This window comes from Macrosteles quadrilineatus, unplaced genomic scaffold (genome assembly GCF_028750875.1).
Source record: "Macrosteles quadrilineatus isolate MER2022 unplaced genomic scaffold, UCM_ALF_1.0 Scaffold_3__2_contigs__length_128488019, whole genome shotgun sequence".
Classification (NCBI taxonomy): Eukaryota; Metazoa; Arthropoda; class Insecta; order Hemiptera; family Cicadellidae; genus Macrosteles; species Macrosteles quadrilineatus.
Genome location: NW_026542596.1, coordinates 94,427,806 through 94,447,292, shown reverse-complemented (window position 1 = coordinate 94,447,292; position 19,487 = coordinate 94,427,806). Strand labels below are relative to the sequence as shown.

At 37.8% G+C, this 19,487-nt stretch overlaps 1 protein-coding gene across 1 annotated transcript; it reads left to right on the top strand.

Annotated features, from left to right (window-relative positions):
* The first annotated feature begins 3,823 nt into the window (after window positions 1-3,823).
* LOC128990585 (oocyte zinc finger protein XlCOF6-like) lies at window positions 3,824-19,006 on the top strand. Its single transcript, XM_054413026.1, has 7 exons — window positions 3,824-4,054; window positions 6,175-6,391; window positions 8,001-8,374; window positions 8,906-9,520; window positions 11,866-12,025; window positions 17,380-17,576; window positions 18,481-19,006. Exons 2-7 carry the CDS (start codon window positions 6,185-6,187, stop codon window positions 18,983-18,985), a joined length of 2,058 nt encoding a protein of 685 aa, XP_054269001.1. The 5' UTR covers window positions 3,824-4,054; window positions 6,175-6,184; the 3' UTR covers window positions 18,986-19,006.
* The last annotated feature ends 481 nt before the right edge of the window (window positions 19,007-19,487 follow it).

Sequence of the window (19,487 nt, the reverse complement as noted above, 5' to 3'; positions counted from 1 at the left end):
ACCGAATTCCATTCCACCGACCGACTCCAGCCACTGAGCTATAATTCTAACTGGAGGTAGCACTGAATGTCAAAGATGCGTGTCGCCAGCCGCCATGTTTGCGTGAGGTGTGAGTTTATAAGGAGCCATGTTATTGGATAAAAAAACTCACTGCTATGTAATCTAGTTATAGAAGCCATGTTATTGCTATGATAAGAAAACTCGCTGCTATACCAACCTAACAAAATCAGCGACACGCTTTTGACAGACTTCTGCCATGGCAGTGCTACCTCCAGTTATAATTTTAGCTCAGTGACTCCAGCCCTTTGCTTGTTTCGTGCAGTGTTGGCTGTTCCCAGCTGTTACTCTTCCCCTTGTGTGTTCCGACTTTGAAACACTACGTCACTACCACTACCTACAACCATAGATAAAACATACTCTTTGAGGACTGAGGAGTATCTTTTATCTATGCTACAATCGATTTGTTTGTTACCAAAACCAAAACCTAGGGAAAAGTAGTATAATCAATGTGTTATCAATACCTTGCAAAATTAGCCAAAATAGGTCCTTAACGTTGTTGAAATATAGCCATAATGTATTATTTTATCAATATTTCAATTTTATATTGTCAAAGGCCTGAAATCCCTAGAAAATCTAAAAAATCCTTCAATTTCGCTGATTATCCCTAGTTATCCCTCAATCCCTTTTCAATCCCTCGAAGGCCCTAAATATCCCTAGAAAGGGATTTTTATCCCTCAAATGGAAACACTGGCTTACTGCTATAACAGCAAACAGCAAACAGCAAACAGCGAGCGACGAGAGCGAATAGCGGGTAGCGGACAGCGGTCAAGATGTATGGAGTAAAAGAAAAAGAGGTGGGCCAGACAGAGCGGACTGCACGTGATGACGTCACTGAAGTCCCGGCCGCCAAAATGTATGGAGTAAATAGTTATTTGTGTAACTAGTGAGAAAAGTGAGCAATTGACTTACTCGAGAGAAATCCTTACTCACGAGCCGTAGGCGAGTGAGGAATGGTTTCTTGAGTGAGGCAATTGTACTTTGAACTCGAGTTGCACATTATACTTTTCCTACAGTTACCATAAAACAAAAACATTTGTGAAGAAACATGAAGAAACATAACCTATTTTTACACAGAAGTGAACTTTTAATATAACATTTAATGAAGTGACAAATACAACAGTACAACAGCTGACCAGCTGATTTACAGCCAGTGCTGCCAACGTATTTCGCGCGCATACGACGTTGCCTGCATGTTACGCGCTCACTATTTCGTGCCTTCACGTTGCAAATCTGGAGTGAGACAAAGTAATTAGAGTGAGACAATGTCAACATTGTCTCACTGGTGAGCGAATTGGCCACTTTGCTTTCCCAAATCAGTGAGAGAACATGTACATTGTTAGGTAACTGTAGGAAAAGTACTTTTACTCCATACGTCTTGAGTTGTCACGACGATTGTAAAATCAAGGCAGAAGAAAAATACGAAGTGACTATTCGCACGTCAAGATGACGTCACAACCCATTCCCGTTGCAGTTCCTGTATTACAAAATAATGACAAGGGAACAGTTACATAACATTTTTCTAGAAAGAAGCCATTTTGAATTACTTAATACTTACTCTCCTAAATTTCGGTAAAGATGGAGTTTAATTTAAAATTTTGCTATTTTGAAGCGTTAAAAGAATTTCAAAAAAGAAAAAGACGAGCATATTCAGTTAAGAATTGAACGTTTTATAACAGTTGATGGAGCGAAAGAGAGGTGGCTATGGCGAAAGCCATTTATGCTATCAGAAGGAATTTTTGAAATGATACAGAAAGTTTGGTTAGGATGAACAGTTTCATTTCAGAATTCTGTTATCAAACGGAGTATTCCAGTGGGATATGGGGGATATCCTCTGTATCCTGGGGAACTCCGCCTGGGATATCCCCCTATGTCCGCCCAAATCCTGATCCCTGGGATATCCCACCAGGATATTTCTGGGATATCCCACCAGGATATTTCTGGGATATCCCACCAGGATTTTATACACAAAAACACAAAATAATAAATATTTAGTCTGAAAAACATTTTTACCAGTAAAGTATTTTAATTAAATAGCTCATAAGAACAAGTTTTGGGAAAAAATAGAAACAACAATATTTTTGCCCAGACGAGTTTTGAACCGGGTACCTTTGACTTATGACACCCTTACCTTACCTCCTGAGCTATTTGTAATTGTTGATATTACTAGTTTTCAAGCGGTTAAAGAGGAGCCGACAGCTGAAATGGTCGCAATACTTAAATATTTTTGATGCTATGATTCTGTTTAAGCATCAAGTTGTTAAATTGTTTTTCTGGGATTTGTAGAGGATACTGTAATAAGAACATAGATTATAATTGTTATATGATTGATTAATATTTCCCCTTAAATTTTCAACCAGTAAATTTTCTCAAATAAGTTAGAATTTAAATACATATGTGTATATATATATATATATGTGTGTGTGTGTGTGTGTCCGTTAGCGCGATAACTCGAGCAAAAATGATCCGATTTTGATTAAATTTGGTACAAACGTGTAAACCTACATTTATTCGAACGAGTTCGCGAACTAGCATAATCGGATCATGGGAACGGGGTTTTATGGGGGGTCTTATGGGGTAAAAATGGGGTTTTCCCATTTTTGACCCTCTAAAAACAAAAATAAATTGCAATTTCTTTTTAAACCATTTTGTACTTGTAGAGCTTAAAAAAAGAAATAATTTAGTATATTTAAGCACTGTTGTATGCCTAATTGTCACAGATAAAATTAAAAAAATAGTGTAATTTAAAATTCCTATGTTATTCTTATGGAGAAAATGAAAACTGTTGTAGTTTACTTGTTTATGGATATATATTGATAAAATTTGGCAAATTTATTTATTTCATCCTATTCTATTGACGTATGGTCAAAAAACACTTTTTACCTTCCCCGTAGCAGCAAACTTAAGCACTTGTTAAATGTTATTTAAATTGGGAATAAATATGTCTTATTTATGGATCGAGAGTTTTAGTAAAAATGTAATCATGACAATTAAGTTGAAATTCGCTTAGTCTACAGGTTTGCTGTGGCGGGGGTATTTTTTTTTCATTTTAACGTTTCAGTGTAACTGGTTTTTTTGGTAAATAAATAAGACTATGCATATGGGTTAACTGATGTGCAGTCATGTTGCATTGAAGACGGCACCCCGCATTGAGCCCGAACATTTTTGAAAGTTTTATGTACAATATTAAATTTAATTTTAACGAGCTCCAGGATTTTAATTTAATTTTACCCATCGTAGCAGGATAACTTAGAACACTAAATTTAAAATTAATGTAATGAAATGTTTGACAATTGATTAAAGTTGATTATTTTGAACTTTGATTAGAAAATAGTATGGTCGCCAGTTTAAAGTCAAGAATTTAAGTCTGTCATGACCGTTATGATATTTATGATATATATGATATGAGACATTTTAATGTAAATCCAATTAGGCAAAAGGAAATTCACTTAGTCTGCAGGTTTGCTGTGGTGGGGGTATTTATAGTCAACCATTATCATAAACTAACATAACACAAAAAACCATTATTATTAAGCTAACTAAATAGTCATGTCCACCAGTTAAACCATAGATAAAAATGTGGTTTAACCCTAGATAAAGATGTTATGGACATGTGCGACACACATAGTACATAGTATACATACTAATCTGTATCTAATCAATGAGTATATAGGCAAGGGAAATCTTACTTTTAAACCACTTATTTGACATCACTGTAAACAACAAACAGGATTTGGATTGGAATGTTGGGTTGCTGTTGCTGTGTTTGATTTGTTTTGTTATGTTGGGTTAAGTGGCTTTCATTTCATTGTTTTGTTTTGTATTTTGTATTTTTTGTACAGTATTTGTAATGTAGCCTATTGAAATAGCAGGATGTAGGGGTAAAATAGGCGTTTTAATTTTGTTTTTTTATGAAAGTTTGGGAAAAAATGGATGGAGGTTAGTGATTATTATGTACGGTACTTGTTATGATACTATGATGAGTTTCAAAATCAATGTAAGTTTACACAATTATAAAAGTACATTTTTTTCCTAAGTTAGGGCTATTCTGGTCAATGGATTTTTTATCTCTTTATTCATTCTAGTTAAACATAAGTTATCGTCACAGTGATTCGATTATTAATTTGGCGATTAAACTTAGGCCTAGGCCTACATAACTTATTTCAGTTATGATTCCTCAAGATGGGATAATGAATGGTTTCCATGACGAATATCAATCAGTTATTTTTAGCGTCAATCCGTTATTTTTAGTTGAATGAATCACTGAATCAATTTTAGTCATTAGGCCTACCTATTCACTGTCCCTTCTGTATATTAAACTCCATTTACTATAGTTCGACATTTCGATAGTGACACCCCTTAACTTAAGTCTACATAGTGTCGAACTATCGAGGTTCTACTGTACCTACTTACGTCCTTATGATAACTGTTTTCGACTTGTCTGCTTTATTTATAAAAGTAATATTTTAGTGTAGGCTAACGATTTTAGGGTTAAAAATATCAGATTGTAATAATTTATAAGTTAGGAGATATAACACCAAAAAGGTAAAAATTAAAAATTGTAAAATAAATTTAACTAACAAACTTTTTGTTAAATCACCAAATCGCTCGGTAAGACTAACTTAATTCAACCGAATCAGGATAAAATAGCCGAATTAGTCTGTTTAACATCAATAACCGATTGATTCTTTTAAGTACAGTATTTTAATTCGGTGATTCCCACCACTACTCAAGACTACTGACCTCTCAAGAGAGATTATGGGCTATAACTCAAGTTTGAGTTAAATTAATTGGTAGGTATATTAAATAACTTACCAAGCAATACCATACCCATGCAGCCAAAAAACAAGCCTTTTAGCGAATTTCCCATACCTACTAATTCAAACGAGTAATTTGACAAAAAATTACTTTTACCCTCCCTGTTGTAGAAAATCTAAGTACTCGTTAAACTAATTCTATTTAAATAGGGTATACATGTGATATTTTTAAGAAGACATTTTAGTATAGGCCTAAATCCAATCAGGCAATTGGAAATTCGCTTAGTCTGCAGGTTTGCTGTAGCGGGGTATTTGATTATGGGTTTGATAAGTCGGTAGATTGTCTTGTCTTCTCATTAACTTATTCTACTGTAACTTATTGATACATAACTTGGTAAAATTGATGGCACAATTTAGATTTCAGTTCTACGATTAATTTATCTTTGTTAACATTGGAACTTAATGAGGTCTCTCGCATATTTAGATAGGTATCTAAGTGGTTATAATGTTTGCATAACAATCAGAAGATCACCCGTTCGCTCCTAAGAAATTTCAGTAACTTACCGGTAGCTTTTTGATTGATAGAATTTTGAAACTTGGCCCAGCTGTCCTTGATCTCTGGGCTTTTAATGTGGCTAAATAAACAGCTGATCTTAGTCAATAAGTTAAAAAATCCGATACAAGTAGGGGTCTCAATCCCGGAATCCCAGACGGTTTGTAATTCCTTGAAATACTGAGATTAGTGGCTTTTAATCCCAGGACTAACAGGATTACAAAACCTGGTACTGTACTTTGCTCTTATCATGACCATAACTTAGTAATTAACTTTATATGTTTGGTCACATTTTAGGAAAGGTCAAGTTAGTTTCATAGGTATCATGTCAAATATAAACGTAGGCGGTAGGCCCTAACTTACTTATAAATTATCTACCTGTGTAGTTGTTTGATATTAAACTACCTATGTTAGTACTTAATCCAAAATAAGTTAAGTTTTTTTTGTAAGTTATACGGATAAAATAGGCCGAATACATCCTATAACAGGCTATATCACAGGTTCTCTGCAGAACTGTGTGTACACTTAAAAAAAAATATTTTTAATTACAAAATCTTGGTGTTCTCACACAGAGAACCTTCTGTAGGTTCATGGTGATGAATAGTAAAAATAGGTAGGCTACCGGTACTAAAGGTACTTCCTAGTATCTCCGACTTTTATTTTTATCTAAACAAGGTTTGAACCATTGCTTTTACAAAAAAATCCAATAATGCATGAAGTCTAATTATACGCAAATATGCCTAGCAATCCTATTGTGTAGGCCTCTCTATTTTATAATATCTTTTAATTTTGTATATTTTTATTCAGTGAGGTCAGAATGACGCAAACCTCCATACCAACTAGCTCACATGCAGTAGAGTTGTCTCGGCAGATGGTTGAGGTAGAGATGGACATGGAAGTCAAATCTGAGCCAGAGTCTGAAGATAATATGATAGATTGCAGCATCAGCGTAACTTCGTCTGTTGAACTCTGTCAGCCTGATTACTCACAAAGTGATGAAGAGGGACTGGAAGAGGAGCCACTGGTAAGTTAAAAGGCATCTTTGGTTGAATGTTATTTTATTTATTGTGTTGTGTGACTTTTGGTAGGAATTTGGATATGCATCATTCAACTACTACTAAACAAAACCTTTTTCAATTTTTGGTAATTGTTCTAACCCCCAACTCACCTAAAACGGTCTAAAAACACTTTTAAACTGTTCTATGACCACACTCCAACTTTCACAGTTGACATTCTTGGCTCTGAGACGACCCTCTTTTATTACTTATCATAATTATAATAACTATTGTACTATAACTGTAAATAATTAAAATGTATGTTGATGTTTCCTCTGATAGTCATGTTGACTTTAGTAGGCCTACCGTTGCTTAACTTTACTGTATTAACAAACAATGATCAAAATAATGAGTTGCAAGGTATTGTAGGTAATACTTGACTTCAATACGCGACATGGACACCTCTTCCTTTACGTTGGGTTTTAGTTTCACTACAAATATGTTTTTTTGGTACTAGAAAGAATATGTTTCTTGCCCTGACTGTTTTGAGCTTTATTTATAATCTGGAACAATAAAATTTTTCTTATAGGAGATTTATGTAGGCCCGTTTTTGACAATAGTAGCGCCCCTTTGAAATATATATACAGGGTGTCCACCGTCCATGAAATCCAGGAATTATGCGTGAGTTTTTTTGAATTGGTAATTATGAGTGAATTTTGTATTTCTACCTGTAATTTTTAATTTACCACGATCGCGCATGACAACAGTGATGTTTCTGTAACTGTGGGAGACGATAATATGTTTACACACAGCTGGGAGGGATGATCAGAATTTTGCTGCGATCGCAGAAGACAATGATAATGTCTATACGACCACGGGATGATTATGATTTTGCCGCAATGGCCTAAGACGATGATGATACAGAGCTTGCAAGCGATGATCAGAATATTGCCGCGATCACGGAAGATGATGATAATGTCCACAATACCGCGCGAAAAAGTCAGAGTTTTGCCATGACTGCGGAAGACGATGATGATCTTCACACATCTGCGTGATATGATTAACATTTTGCCGCAATTGCAGGTTGCGATTACAATGTTTTCAGGACCGCGGGAGACGATTGTGATCCCTACAGGACCGAGGAAGATACAATAATGATATCTTCACTGCCACGAGGGATTATCAGAATTTTACTGCGATCGCGCAAGACAATGATAATGTACATACATGACCGAGGGAAAAGATCAGAATTTTGCCTCATTAGCAGTAGTCGACGATAATCTCCTCACAACCGCGGGATATGTTATATATTTCCGCGATCATAGAAGACGATGATGATGTGTACACAACCGCCGGAAATACATTTTGCTCCAATCGCGGGAGACGATTAAGATGTCTATACGGCGAAGGGAGACAATAATTATATCTACACGGCCGCAAGGGATCACATTAGAGGCTTACCACAATCGGCCCCAAATTTATGAAACTGATAAAACTTATTTTAAACATTTTGACTTTTAACTTTGTTTGGATCTTATTTCAGCTGGACTTTGTGTTTTACTTTTCTACAATTAGTTGTGTTATTATGACTTTCAAGTGCATTGTCTTTAGTACTCATACATTTCGGCTATGTTTCAGATTGAAATTGAATCAATGATGGTTTCTCAACAACTGGTCAAAGACGATTTGGAACCAAATTTATTACTTTTTGTAAAAAATAATCCTGAAGAAGCGGATGAAGTAATGAACACCATCTGTTCGTCTGAAAGCTTCGAAAAGTCCCTGTTTTCAAAAAATTACAAGCTTTCTCGAATACATTCAGTTACTGATGCTTCAATAACAAAAGCTCTTAGAAGTGTGAAGAGAAAACAAAATAACAAAATCCAGCTTAATAATGTTTCTAAGGAAAAGGCTGATAATATAAAAAAACAAATGAAAATTGCTACAAAGAGACCTATAAAAAAGAAGTTTCCAAAAATTAATGCCGCTGGATTTTCTTCTAGTAGCAGTAGGTAATGTATCCATTTTATCATAATGAAGTTTGGGATGTGCAATTCTTACCTCCACCCTGCAATTTTATTAAATTATGCCCATGTATTGTGTTTACTCATAATCTTATTAAAAAAAATAAAAATTATAAAACAAAAATGAGCAGAATCCCTCATCAGAAATTCATCTTGGTAATGAGATTGGGGCAATCCGTCAACTTATGTCCAATTAGTCCTCCATTTTTGGTTACCTCTCCCACAGACTAGTGAACTCTGTATGAGTTGTTCACCAGAACTCACAGAGACGAGGATTGTTTTGCAATCCCAGATTGCAGAACATGCCAGGCAAGCTTTCGCCTTTCAGTCATATTTGTCGCTGGAATAGATAGTTGTTAGTGATTTTTTTTAACTACACATGATTGTCCATTTTTAGGACCTAAATGGTAAAAACTTTAAAAGTATCTTACTATAACTAAAAAATTTGTTTAAATATAAATTCACCAAAAAAGTAAATCAAGTGAATAAGTTATTTGAATTTTATTTTTTTTTTTACAGTTCAGATGCTGGACCTACATTGACTAATAGATCACTTAAGACTAAAGAAGTACTGCTTGAAAAAGAAGAAAATGATAAATGCAAGGGAAGCAAGCCAAAACATCACAATTCCTCTCAAGAAATTAAACAAACGCACGTTTTACCTGAGGAAGTTTTATCAGAGTCTCTACCTAACGAACAAAACCTCAATGATTCTGAATTAAAAGATAAGACTGAAAAAGGAACAAATTTTGTTAAGTCAAAAGGTAAAGAAAACACCCGTTGCAACATTGAAGATGACGACACAGCGGATACTGTGTTGAGTAGTGATCAGTGTGAGCCGAATGTCAGGAAAGATGGTAGAAGTAAGAAAAAGATAAAACCCTTGAAACCGAGCTCATACGACTGTACAGTCTGTGGTAAACGTTTCCGAGAGAAAAGTCACCTTGCGACTCATGCAAGAGCTCACAATGAAGTGAGGAACTTCAGGTGTAACCAATGCGGTGTGATGTTCAAAACAAAGACAAACTTGTTCTTTCACATGAAAACTCACGAAGCCCCATTTACCTGCACAAAGTGCGATAAAACTTTCGGACTGAAGAAGATGTTTACTCGTCACATGAGAGTTGTACACAGGTGAAATTTCGTAAAGTTAAGATTATATTTATACAACACAGGTTGATTTTAAAGGCTATGTTAATCTTTTTTACAAGCAATGAATAAGGTTCTCATGTACAAGACTTTTTTAATCTGTACATAAAATACAAGGGTTGCCTGTAACTTAGGGCCTCCATCACGCTCAAGTCGCAGCCTAGTTAAACAACATTCGAACCTCTATAAGACAAATTTCAAGGGATAGGGGAAAAATTTGTATTAATGGGACACTCTACAAAAAGGGTTCGCTTTATTTCGTTTAATACTGCCGTTATTTGTCTTATAGAAGTTTCTCCGCGCTCTGAGAAGGAAGGAGAGGACGGAAGAGGGATGGGTGGGGGTTTCATGTTGAGACAAGCTTCTGTTTGTTTTGAAAACTACGTACTATGGAGGTTAAGATCATGAGAAAGTCATGTTATGGATAAAGCATTTGTCTTGTAGAGGTGTTGTGCTAAGAATATTGGTTGTATAGAAGTTAATCAGTCTGAGCCCATGTCACATATAAATTCGTCTTATGGAGGTGTTTAAACCCCCAAAGCAGAATGGTTCCTACGTGTCTGCAACGGCCTGCGAAAACCTCAAAATGTGTCCGCAAGCGCTAAAACTAAAAAGCTAAATAATGACTTATATACCGGTATATATATATATATATATATTCACTCTTTAGGGCTACTAGTAATATAGTTAAATACCAAACTAATTATTATGTTGTATAGCGGTGTTTTTAGCTTTAACCTTTATGAAAGTTTCAAGGGGATTTACAAAAATTTGTCCTATTGCGGAATTTGTTTTACCGAGGTTCGTACCAACGAGGTTCGACTGTAGTTCAAATCTGAGAGTAAGACCAGCATCCTTTTCCTTACTCCATTGACTATACTAGCTTGTCCTCACTCCTATAATAGCTATAGTATCGTCATAGTAATCAAATACATTGTAAAATAAAATTATTGCTTCCACCAAGTATGAACAAAGTTGGATTGCGACGCACTTTTCCTGCACTGAAAAAATATATATAGGCCATATATCTATTCTGCGGTCGCACCCGTTTGCCCAGGATAGCCTCAGCCTACAATGGCTGGGTAAAATTCTAGGGTCTGTGATAAGTAAACCACTAGGCCGAAAGCCAGGTCTAACCGGTATAGGGCTGGCTCTTACACGGGCACTGTAAACAAGTTGAATTAAGTCACCAAACAATCATGCAATAATCTCCAAATCTCCAACCGAAACTGTCCTGAAGTTCCAAGATACCCTAGACTTATCATAACTGAAAAGACGGGTCAAAGAGCGCTACCTCGCTTCGCTGCTGCCACTTGTTGATGTCAACAATAGGTACCCGGTTATAAAACAATACCTGACCCCCACTAGCAAAATAGCTTGTTGCAGGATCACGTTGGGACTGAAAGAGAGAGCTAAAAATAGACTAATCTTTAAGAATATTTACGGTCTATGACTCCTTGGCTTGGAAGTCTGAAATTTGATGACTAGCAAGCAAAGCTACCTTAAACTCAATAGCTGCATCGATAGAAATTGATGACTTTAGGATGACGGCCCTGTAGAGCAAATGTGTAATGTTTCTGCTTACGCCTTAAACCACTTACTCACATTTTCTATGTAAAGAAACTTTTCTGCCATCACATTTGTCCCCTTTAAACAATAATCAACAGGGATTGATCAACTTCCTACAGATACCTATCACAAATTGCAATTTATACTTGGCGGGTACATGAATTTTCTTTTACAACCTTCGTAATACTATTACATATACTACTACTAAGACTAATCGTCACTTAGGGTTAGGAAACGGCCTGCATATTAGGGGATGAAGTAAGTAAAACGATGTTGGTCTGAGGTTTGAACTTGCATGCTCGGCTGCGACCGGAGTATAATGGAGACCTTAATTTACGGACAACCCTCGTACATCCAAATAAAGCCTTGAAAGAGGGACTTCAATGGTTAAATAACGTGGATTTAGCTATTTGAAGGTGGAATATTTTTTTTGTTTTTAGGCTCATCAATTTTATAACATAGCACAGAAAATTTGTTTACATCTTTTTTCTGGCAGCTGGCTGAAGAAGCCATATGTTTGCCTCCAAACAAATATTTTCTACACTGTACCATAAATATTCAAGATAAGGATAATAGTCCTTAATTCTACACTAAGGATAAGAACTAACTGTGGTCAGAGTTATAACTATTGCTGTAACTATTGCATCTTTAACACTTCTAGATGTCTTATGTTTAGCAATGGTTATATGCTGGTTTTGATATAACCAGGTTTTAAACCTACCTATGAATATCAAGGCTTTATCACTGACTATTTTCAACAGCGGAGAAGGCCTGTTCAACTGTGACATCTGTGGAAGGCCGTTCAAGTCTGCCCAGAACCTGGAGTTGCATTACACCCTGCACACAGGGAACAAACCATTCTCTTGTGACAAGTGCTGCAAAACATTTGTCTACAAAAGCACTTATCGGGCTCATATGAAGGTAGGCTAGTTAGTTTATACTTACAGCCACAATTATTCCGTTTGCATAATACTTTTAATGGTAACAGAGAGGTTTGCAGGTATGAAAAGTTGATGTACTGTGTTTTTAAATTCCATGGTATGCAGCATACGGAAACAAAGGGAAGTTATGTCGGGAATAGCTTTAAGGGTTGTCTCAACAGACCCACTAACATTTTCAGTCTTGCCATCATTGACCCAACAGAAAAAAGTCAGGAGATTGGATGATTGAAACTCCATCCTATTTATCATTTAAATGATCATAATGACACTCAAGTGATGATTTTGTTATGTGAAGGCACATGAAGCAGATGAACAGTTTGCCTGTGATATATTGGACTGTCATGGCGGATAGTATACTTGACCCGAATTGTGGTAGTTGTTTCAAATTAGTGAAAAGTAATAATAATGCACTAGCTTGTGAAGGTTTTTGTTCGAGGTGGTATCACATCTCATGCGTAAATATATCTAAGAATGAATATGAGCAAATAGCAAAATTGAATGACAAATGTACGTGGTTCTGTGAGTCGTGTAGTTCTAACCTCAAGAGATTACGTTCTTGTATTGGCAATGTTGACGACTTCATTACTTTGAATTCTTCTGTTGTGAGTTTGATATCTATGGTAAAGGGTGTCGTAGATGACAATATCAAACTAAACAAAAGATTTGACGAGTTTATTAAGACTGGAAAGCCAAATTCTATGCATGACCTTGACCAAGGTCAACCAGGTGTAGGCCTAGATGTGAATAATGTAGGTGGGATTAAGTCTTGTCAGCAATTTCCCATAGTAGATCAGGACAATATTTGTGTAAATAATCAGACATTATCTGACTCAAACCGTAGCTTGATAACTGAAACCATCCCCGGTGGTAGGCCTACTAAGCCTAAACTTGGTCAACCTAGACCTAGACCTCTGAATACTAGTTTTGCCGGAATAGTGAAAAATCCGCCTGTTGTCAAAAAGGTAGCTAATAAGAAACCTATCATTGGCACAAAAACTGATTTTGGGTCTAATGAAGGCAGTTCTAGCCTTAAAATTGTGGAGAAGAAATCGTGGTTGTTTATCTCTCGATGTCAACCAGAGGTAACTGAAAAAGTTATAGTGGACTATGTGACACGAGGTGGTATTAAAAGTGTTGACTGTGTCAAACTAACCTCTAAGTATCCGACGTATGCATCTTTCAAGGTAGGTGTGCCAGTTAATGACTTTGACGGTATCTTGAATGCTGATTTTTGGCCTGTAGGGACTCTAATTAGGGAATTCACTCCTAGAAAACCTGGTCCTACACATGTGAAGCCTTTTTTAGGTCAATAGTTTGCAAAGATCGTGTTGAGTCTACTGATTCTGAAATAGACTGTGTCAGGCTTAACCTATGTTTGATTAATGTTCAGTGTTTGCGGAATAAGACAATCGAACTTGAATTATTATGCTCTGACAATCAAGTAGATTTCCTTATGGTCTGTGAACATCAGTTGCTTGAAGATGAAATTGAATACTATAAAAGTATTGGTAACTTGGAACTAATTAATAGTTTTTGTCGTACGTCTGCAACTGGAGGCGTGGCTCTGTACTTCAATAATAGACTTAATTACTCTGTCAAGCCTCTGGACCTCTCAATGTACAGTGTAGAAAAAGAGGTTGAATTTTCTGCTTCAATTATTACAGACTTGTCATTGGTGGTTGTAACTATGTACCGATCACCGAGCGGTAAAATGGGTAATTTCTTTGATATACTGGAAAAATGTTTAGTATTTTTGTTGACACTAGGGAGGTATGTGATAATAGGTACCGATCATAATGTGAACCCTGTCTATTTCCCCAGTGATGCCAAGGACTTTGAGAACCTATTGCGAAGCTTTGATTTGTACGGTGTGATATCCGAGGCCACTCGTGGTGTTGCTCCTCTAGACAATATATTTACTAACATGTGTAAGACTGATTTTAAAGCAGGTGTAAGCAGAGATCAGGTGGCTGATCACAAACATGTATTTATGTACATAAACCTTCACCGTGTACATATAAATAGTCTTTGTTCTGTAGACAAGTTTGTTGATTTCAGGTCTTTTAATGACGATGCAGTACTAAATTTTACTGAATCGTTGCAGTCAAGGGCTGTTAGTGGCTTACACTTGGCCCACACTATGTTTTCTTCTCCCGAAGACTGTTTTGAGTTTTTCCTAAATAGTTTTAAATGTATTTTTGATTTCTGTTTTCCTCTAAAGAAAAAAAGAATCTCACAGCCTAAAACTAAATTGCACGCTACACCTAGCAAGATTGATTGGTATAATGAGGATTTAGCTCATCTGAAGAACTGGATCATGCTGGTCCATGAGCAGTCCACGAGTCAGCCTGAGTTACTGCCCTTGGTAAGAAGTCTGCGCAGGGAGTATCGCCACGGTATTAAAAGCGCAAAAATTTCTGCAAACGCTGCTTTCATCACAGGCTCATCCAACCCATGTAAGGCAGCTTGGAGTTTGATTAATCACAGCAGACCTCGACCAACAGTGAACTTGGAGTCGAAGTTCTCAGCAACTGATTTTAATGTATTTTTTATCCAAAGTGTCAACGATATTGTTGGGAAAATACCTGATATACCTTTTGTAGATGCCAATTTTACTGTTAATATTCCCAGGGTAAACACAAGTTTCTCTTTCACTCCCACAAAACCAAATGATATTGTAAAGATTGTTCACAACTTCAAAGCCTCTAAAAGTAGGGATGTTTATGATTTGTCAACAGATATTGTTAAGCAAGTTATACACACAGTTGCACCTGAGCTCACAATTCTGATAAACAACTGTCTTGCAACTGGTTGTTTCCCAGATGCCCTAAAAGTAGCTAAAACAGTCCCAATTTATAAAAAAGGTCCCCGTGAAAGTTTGTCTAGTTACAGACCTGTGTCTATCATACCTGTTTTTGCCAAAGTTATGGAATCTGTAATGTTCTCTCAAATGTATTCCTACTTTGAGGAGAACAATCTCCTAGTTCCCTCACAGTTTGGCTTTAGGAAAGCCAAATCGACAATATTAGCTGTAGAGTCCTTGGTGTGTGAAATTATCAAGTCTTTTGAGTCCAAAAAGTCAACACACGCAATTCTTTGCGACTTGTCACGTGCTTTTGACTGCATTCCTCACAATGCCCTTCTGGTAAAACTTAAATTCTATGGTCTAGGAGATGTTGCCCTCAAAGTGGTTTCCTCTTACCTGTCAAATAGGAAACAAGTTGTTAGTTGGAATGGGACTTTTTCAGAGAAAGGTGATGTGCTCCATGGAGTTCCCCAAGGCTCTATCTTGGGACCCCTCTTATTTTTGATTGCCATTAATGATTTGCATTACCATGTTAATAGTCACATTATTCTATTTGCAGACGACACAACTTTATTTTCGTCTGATAAAAACTGGTTCCTGGCTCAGTCAGCAGTGCATGACTCTTTGGCCTTGGCTCAGCAATGGTTCATTTTAAACAAATTAGCTCTTAATGATTTGAAAACCCAGGAAATAACTTTCAGCCTTTTGCCTAATGTACCTGAAAGTTTGTCTGTAAAACTGTTAGGTTTTGTACTGGATCCCAAGCTGTCTTGGGAAGGTCACATAGATGTCCTGTGTAAGAGACTTAGCAGAGTGTTGTTCCTGCTTAGAAAGCTAATGTCTGAGCTTCCAAGGCCAACAGTTAGGCAGGCCTACCATGCTTTCTTTCAGTCTATTTTGGCCTATGGAACCAGGCTGTGGGGCCATGCCACTGGTACTCAGAGAATTCTTTTAATTCAAAAGAGAGCTGTTAGAGTAATTTCAAATGCTGGGTACCTTGACCATTGCAGACCTTTGTTTGTTGAAAATGAAATTTTGACCATTGTGAATGAGTACATTTTTCAGTGTCTGGTGGCAATAAAAGCCAGACAGGACTCTCTTCATGTAAATAGCGATGTACATAGTTATGATACTAGAAATAAGTTTGATATCTTTGTACCTAGAAATAGGCTTCAAAAATCATTGTGTTCTTTTCCTGTTTCAGGCATTAAACTTTTCAACAAATTGCCCCAAAGTACAAGAAATTTACACACAAAAAAATTCTCCACTTTTGTAAAAAATTGGCTCACTCTAAATCCTTTTTACCACATATCCGAATTTTTCAACTGTGACAAAAGCAATCTGGTGGTAACCATTTGAGTCATTTTCAGGTACACCTGCATGGTTTGTGCATGTTTTCTTGTTTTGTTTTTTTGACTAGAGCTTATTTATTTGAATTGTTTGTTGATGAATTTGATTTTGCATGTTTTGTTTATTTAAATGACGAGCCTATTGTACCTGTTGTATTTAATGGCAATAAAGACTTTGACTTTGACTTTGACTTTGCCTGTGAGGTGTGTCTAGCCGCTGGGCCAGTAGACAAGAGTGAGCTGAGGAGGAGATGCAGCCACTACTCACAAGCTCGCCCCTGGCTGTGTACGGTGTGTGGCAAGGCCTACCCAATCAAATAATGATTCTGTTATTTGAAGGCACATGAAGCAGATGAACAGTTTGCCTGTGAGCTGTGTCTAGCCGCTGGGCCAGTAGACAAGAGTGAGCTGAGGAGGAGATGCAGCCACTACTCACAAGCTCGCCCCTGGCTGTGTACGGTGTGTGGCAAGGCCTACCCAATCAAATAATGATTCTGTTATTTGAAGGCACATGAAGCAGATGAACAGTTTGCCTGTGAGCTGTGTCTAGCCGCTGGGCCAGTAGACAAGAGTGAGCTGAGGAGGAGATGCAGCCACTACTCACAAGCTCGCCCCTGGCTGTGTACGGTGTGTGGCAAGGCCTACCCAATCAAATAATGATTCTGTTATTTGAAGGCACATGAAGCAGATGAACAGTTTGCCTGTGAGCTGTGTCTAGCCGCTGGGCCAGTAGACAAGAGTGAGCTGAGGAGGAGATGCAGCCACTACTCACAAGCTCGCCCCTGGCTGTGTACGGTGTGTGGCAAGGCCTACCCAATCAAATAATGATTCTGTTATTTGAAGGCACATGAAGCAGATGAACAGTTTGCCTGTGAGCTGTGTCTAGCCGCTGGGCCAGTAGACAAGAGTGAGCTGAGGAGGAGATGCAGCCACTACTCACAAGCTCGCCCCTGGCTGTGTACGGTGTGTGGCAAGGCCTACCCAATCAAATAATGATTCTGTTATTTGAAGGCACATGAAGCAGATGAACAGTTTGCCTGTGAGCTGTGTCTAGCCGCTGGGCCAGTAGACAAGAGTGAGCTGAGGAGGAGATGCGGCCACTACTCACAAGCTCGCCCCTGGCTGTGTACGGTGTGTGGCAAGGCCTACCCAATCAAATAATGATTCTGTTATTTGAAGGCACATGAAGCAGATGAACAGTTTGCCTGTGAGCTGTGTCTAGCCGCTGGGCCAGTAGACAAGAGTGAGCTGAGGAGGAGATGCGGCCACTACTCACAAGCTCGCCCCTGGCTGTGTACGGTGTGTGGCAAGGCCTACCCACTCAAGTCTACACTCAAGAATCACATGAAATCTCACGAGGCGGAGAAACCGTTCAAGTGAGTCACTCACAATGTACATAGTTATACAAACATTCCTGGTCCGTTTGTTGACAAGGCTTATCAACCTTCTATCTCTTCACAGATCTTCTTCTTCACCATCTGCCATTTCACTCACCTTTTCTCCATATATCCATATATCGCTTCATCTCATATACCCACATTCTTCTTACAGTATTCTTGTGTTTGGTACATTGCCCATGTAATTCCTTATTATCACATGTTTATTGTTCAAACCAATTAATATATTTTTTCTATTCTTCTTTTTAAACTTTCCTCAACAAATATGACATGATTCTTGATTTCATCTTTTACATAAATCTATTAAAAATTGGTGTAAATACCTGCTTCTTGTAATCCAAAATGTTGCTGCTATGACGCAACTAGTTTCAACTTCTCACGAAGTCATCTTCGGGCGTCCAGGGGATGTCAAATCACTTCATCAGAAGGACGTCAATACACACATACGTTCATACACAAACATGGTCACGGTTACGAACACGAACTCAGACACAAACATTGAAACGAAAAAAGTACAATTTAACGAGTAAAAGCTAAAAATGGTAACACCGGTGAGGATGATGTAGCGTCTAGACTGCCGGTCAACGTGGTCGGTCGGCGCTGTGACGTCATTCCTTTGTTCTTGTTATCAGTCAGCTGACCCCATTCATCCCCGACTCTCTTTTGGATTACAAGAAGCAGGTATTTACACCAATTTTTATATTCAACGTAATCCGGAGGCTAACATCAACAATGAAAATAAATCTATTGACTGTGTAGCTAAAATAAAAATAAATCTATTGGCTGTGTGTGTTAAAAACACAGATTCAGTTGCAGGTAAATATTATTATTTTGTCTGGCAACTCAATTAAAATATTTATATTGTTTTTATATCCACTTCTAGATGTGACGAGTGTGGGAAGTATTTCATGAAGAGAAAAACATACGAGTGCCATCTGAAGACACACACAGGCGAGAAACCGCAGTACATGTGTGACCAGTGCTCTCAGTCGTACTACAGCTACGAGTCTCTCAAAAGACACTACATGAAGCACACAAGTGATAGACGGTTCTCCTGTGACCTGTGCAGCAAGGCGTTTTGGACCAAGGACGCCATGAAGGTGCACAGACGTTCACACGAGAACGTGAAGACGTTCCAGTGTACACAGTGTTCTAAAGCATTCGCTCACAAGCACTCTCTGGTTGCACACTTGCGGAGTCACGCTGGTGAGACGACGCACGCCTGTGATATCTGCTGCAAGACGTTCCTACACAAGTATCACCTGACTCGTCACCTACGGCAGCACACCTCCCCCCTCCTGCCGCCCCCTCCATTACCTCTGGCTCCGTCCCTGTACATGCTCCCACCTCACAACCACCTCGACATACCTACTCTACAGATTCTATAGCAAATATATATATATATTTTTACGTTGTGTTCAATGATTTCATTTCTTCTATGTTATGGGTATACAGTAGACACTCGCTAACACGTTCAATACTTCCGCATTGTTGAGAATAACAGATTATTGAGAGCTGTCTTCAAATTGTTAGGCTATTGTTTTGCCATGAGGGTATTTTAGTAACGATAAAGTAGAGTGAAAAAAAGGTTAAGATTAGGTAACACCATTTTTCCGAGAATGCACGATCTCTGCCCATTGTTCATAGACCATACCAAAAGAACTCTGCTGAACTACAGTGAAGTAAGGTACCGAGGAAACTTGCTTATGGGACAAACAAGTGCTTTCAGCTCTAGTAAATTCCTATCGCACACTCTACAGGGTCTTGCTCCACCAAGGTTGTGGGTTGCAGTTCATGAGGGCGAGGGACTGTGCCCTAGACACCACTTAACTGTCCCATTTAAAGTTTCCTCTCTACCTTTCTTCTCTAACTTCTAAACTTCATCGTCGC

Excerpts from the sequence above, each read along its gene's own strand:
- LOC128990585 (XM_054413026.1), top strand. The coding sequence starts at position 6,185 with ATGACGCAAACCTCCATACCAACTAGCTCACATGCAGTAGAGTTGTCT. Across the intron at positions 6,392-8,000 it reads GACTGGAAGAGGAGCCACTG|ATTGAAATTGAATCAATGAT; the intron begins GTAAGTTAAAAG and ends GCTATGTTTCAG. Across the intron at positions 8,375-8,905 it reads TTTTCTTCTAGTAGCAGTAG|TTCAGATGCTGGACCTACAT; the intron begins GTAATGTATCCA and ends TTTTTTTTACAG.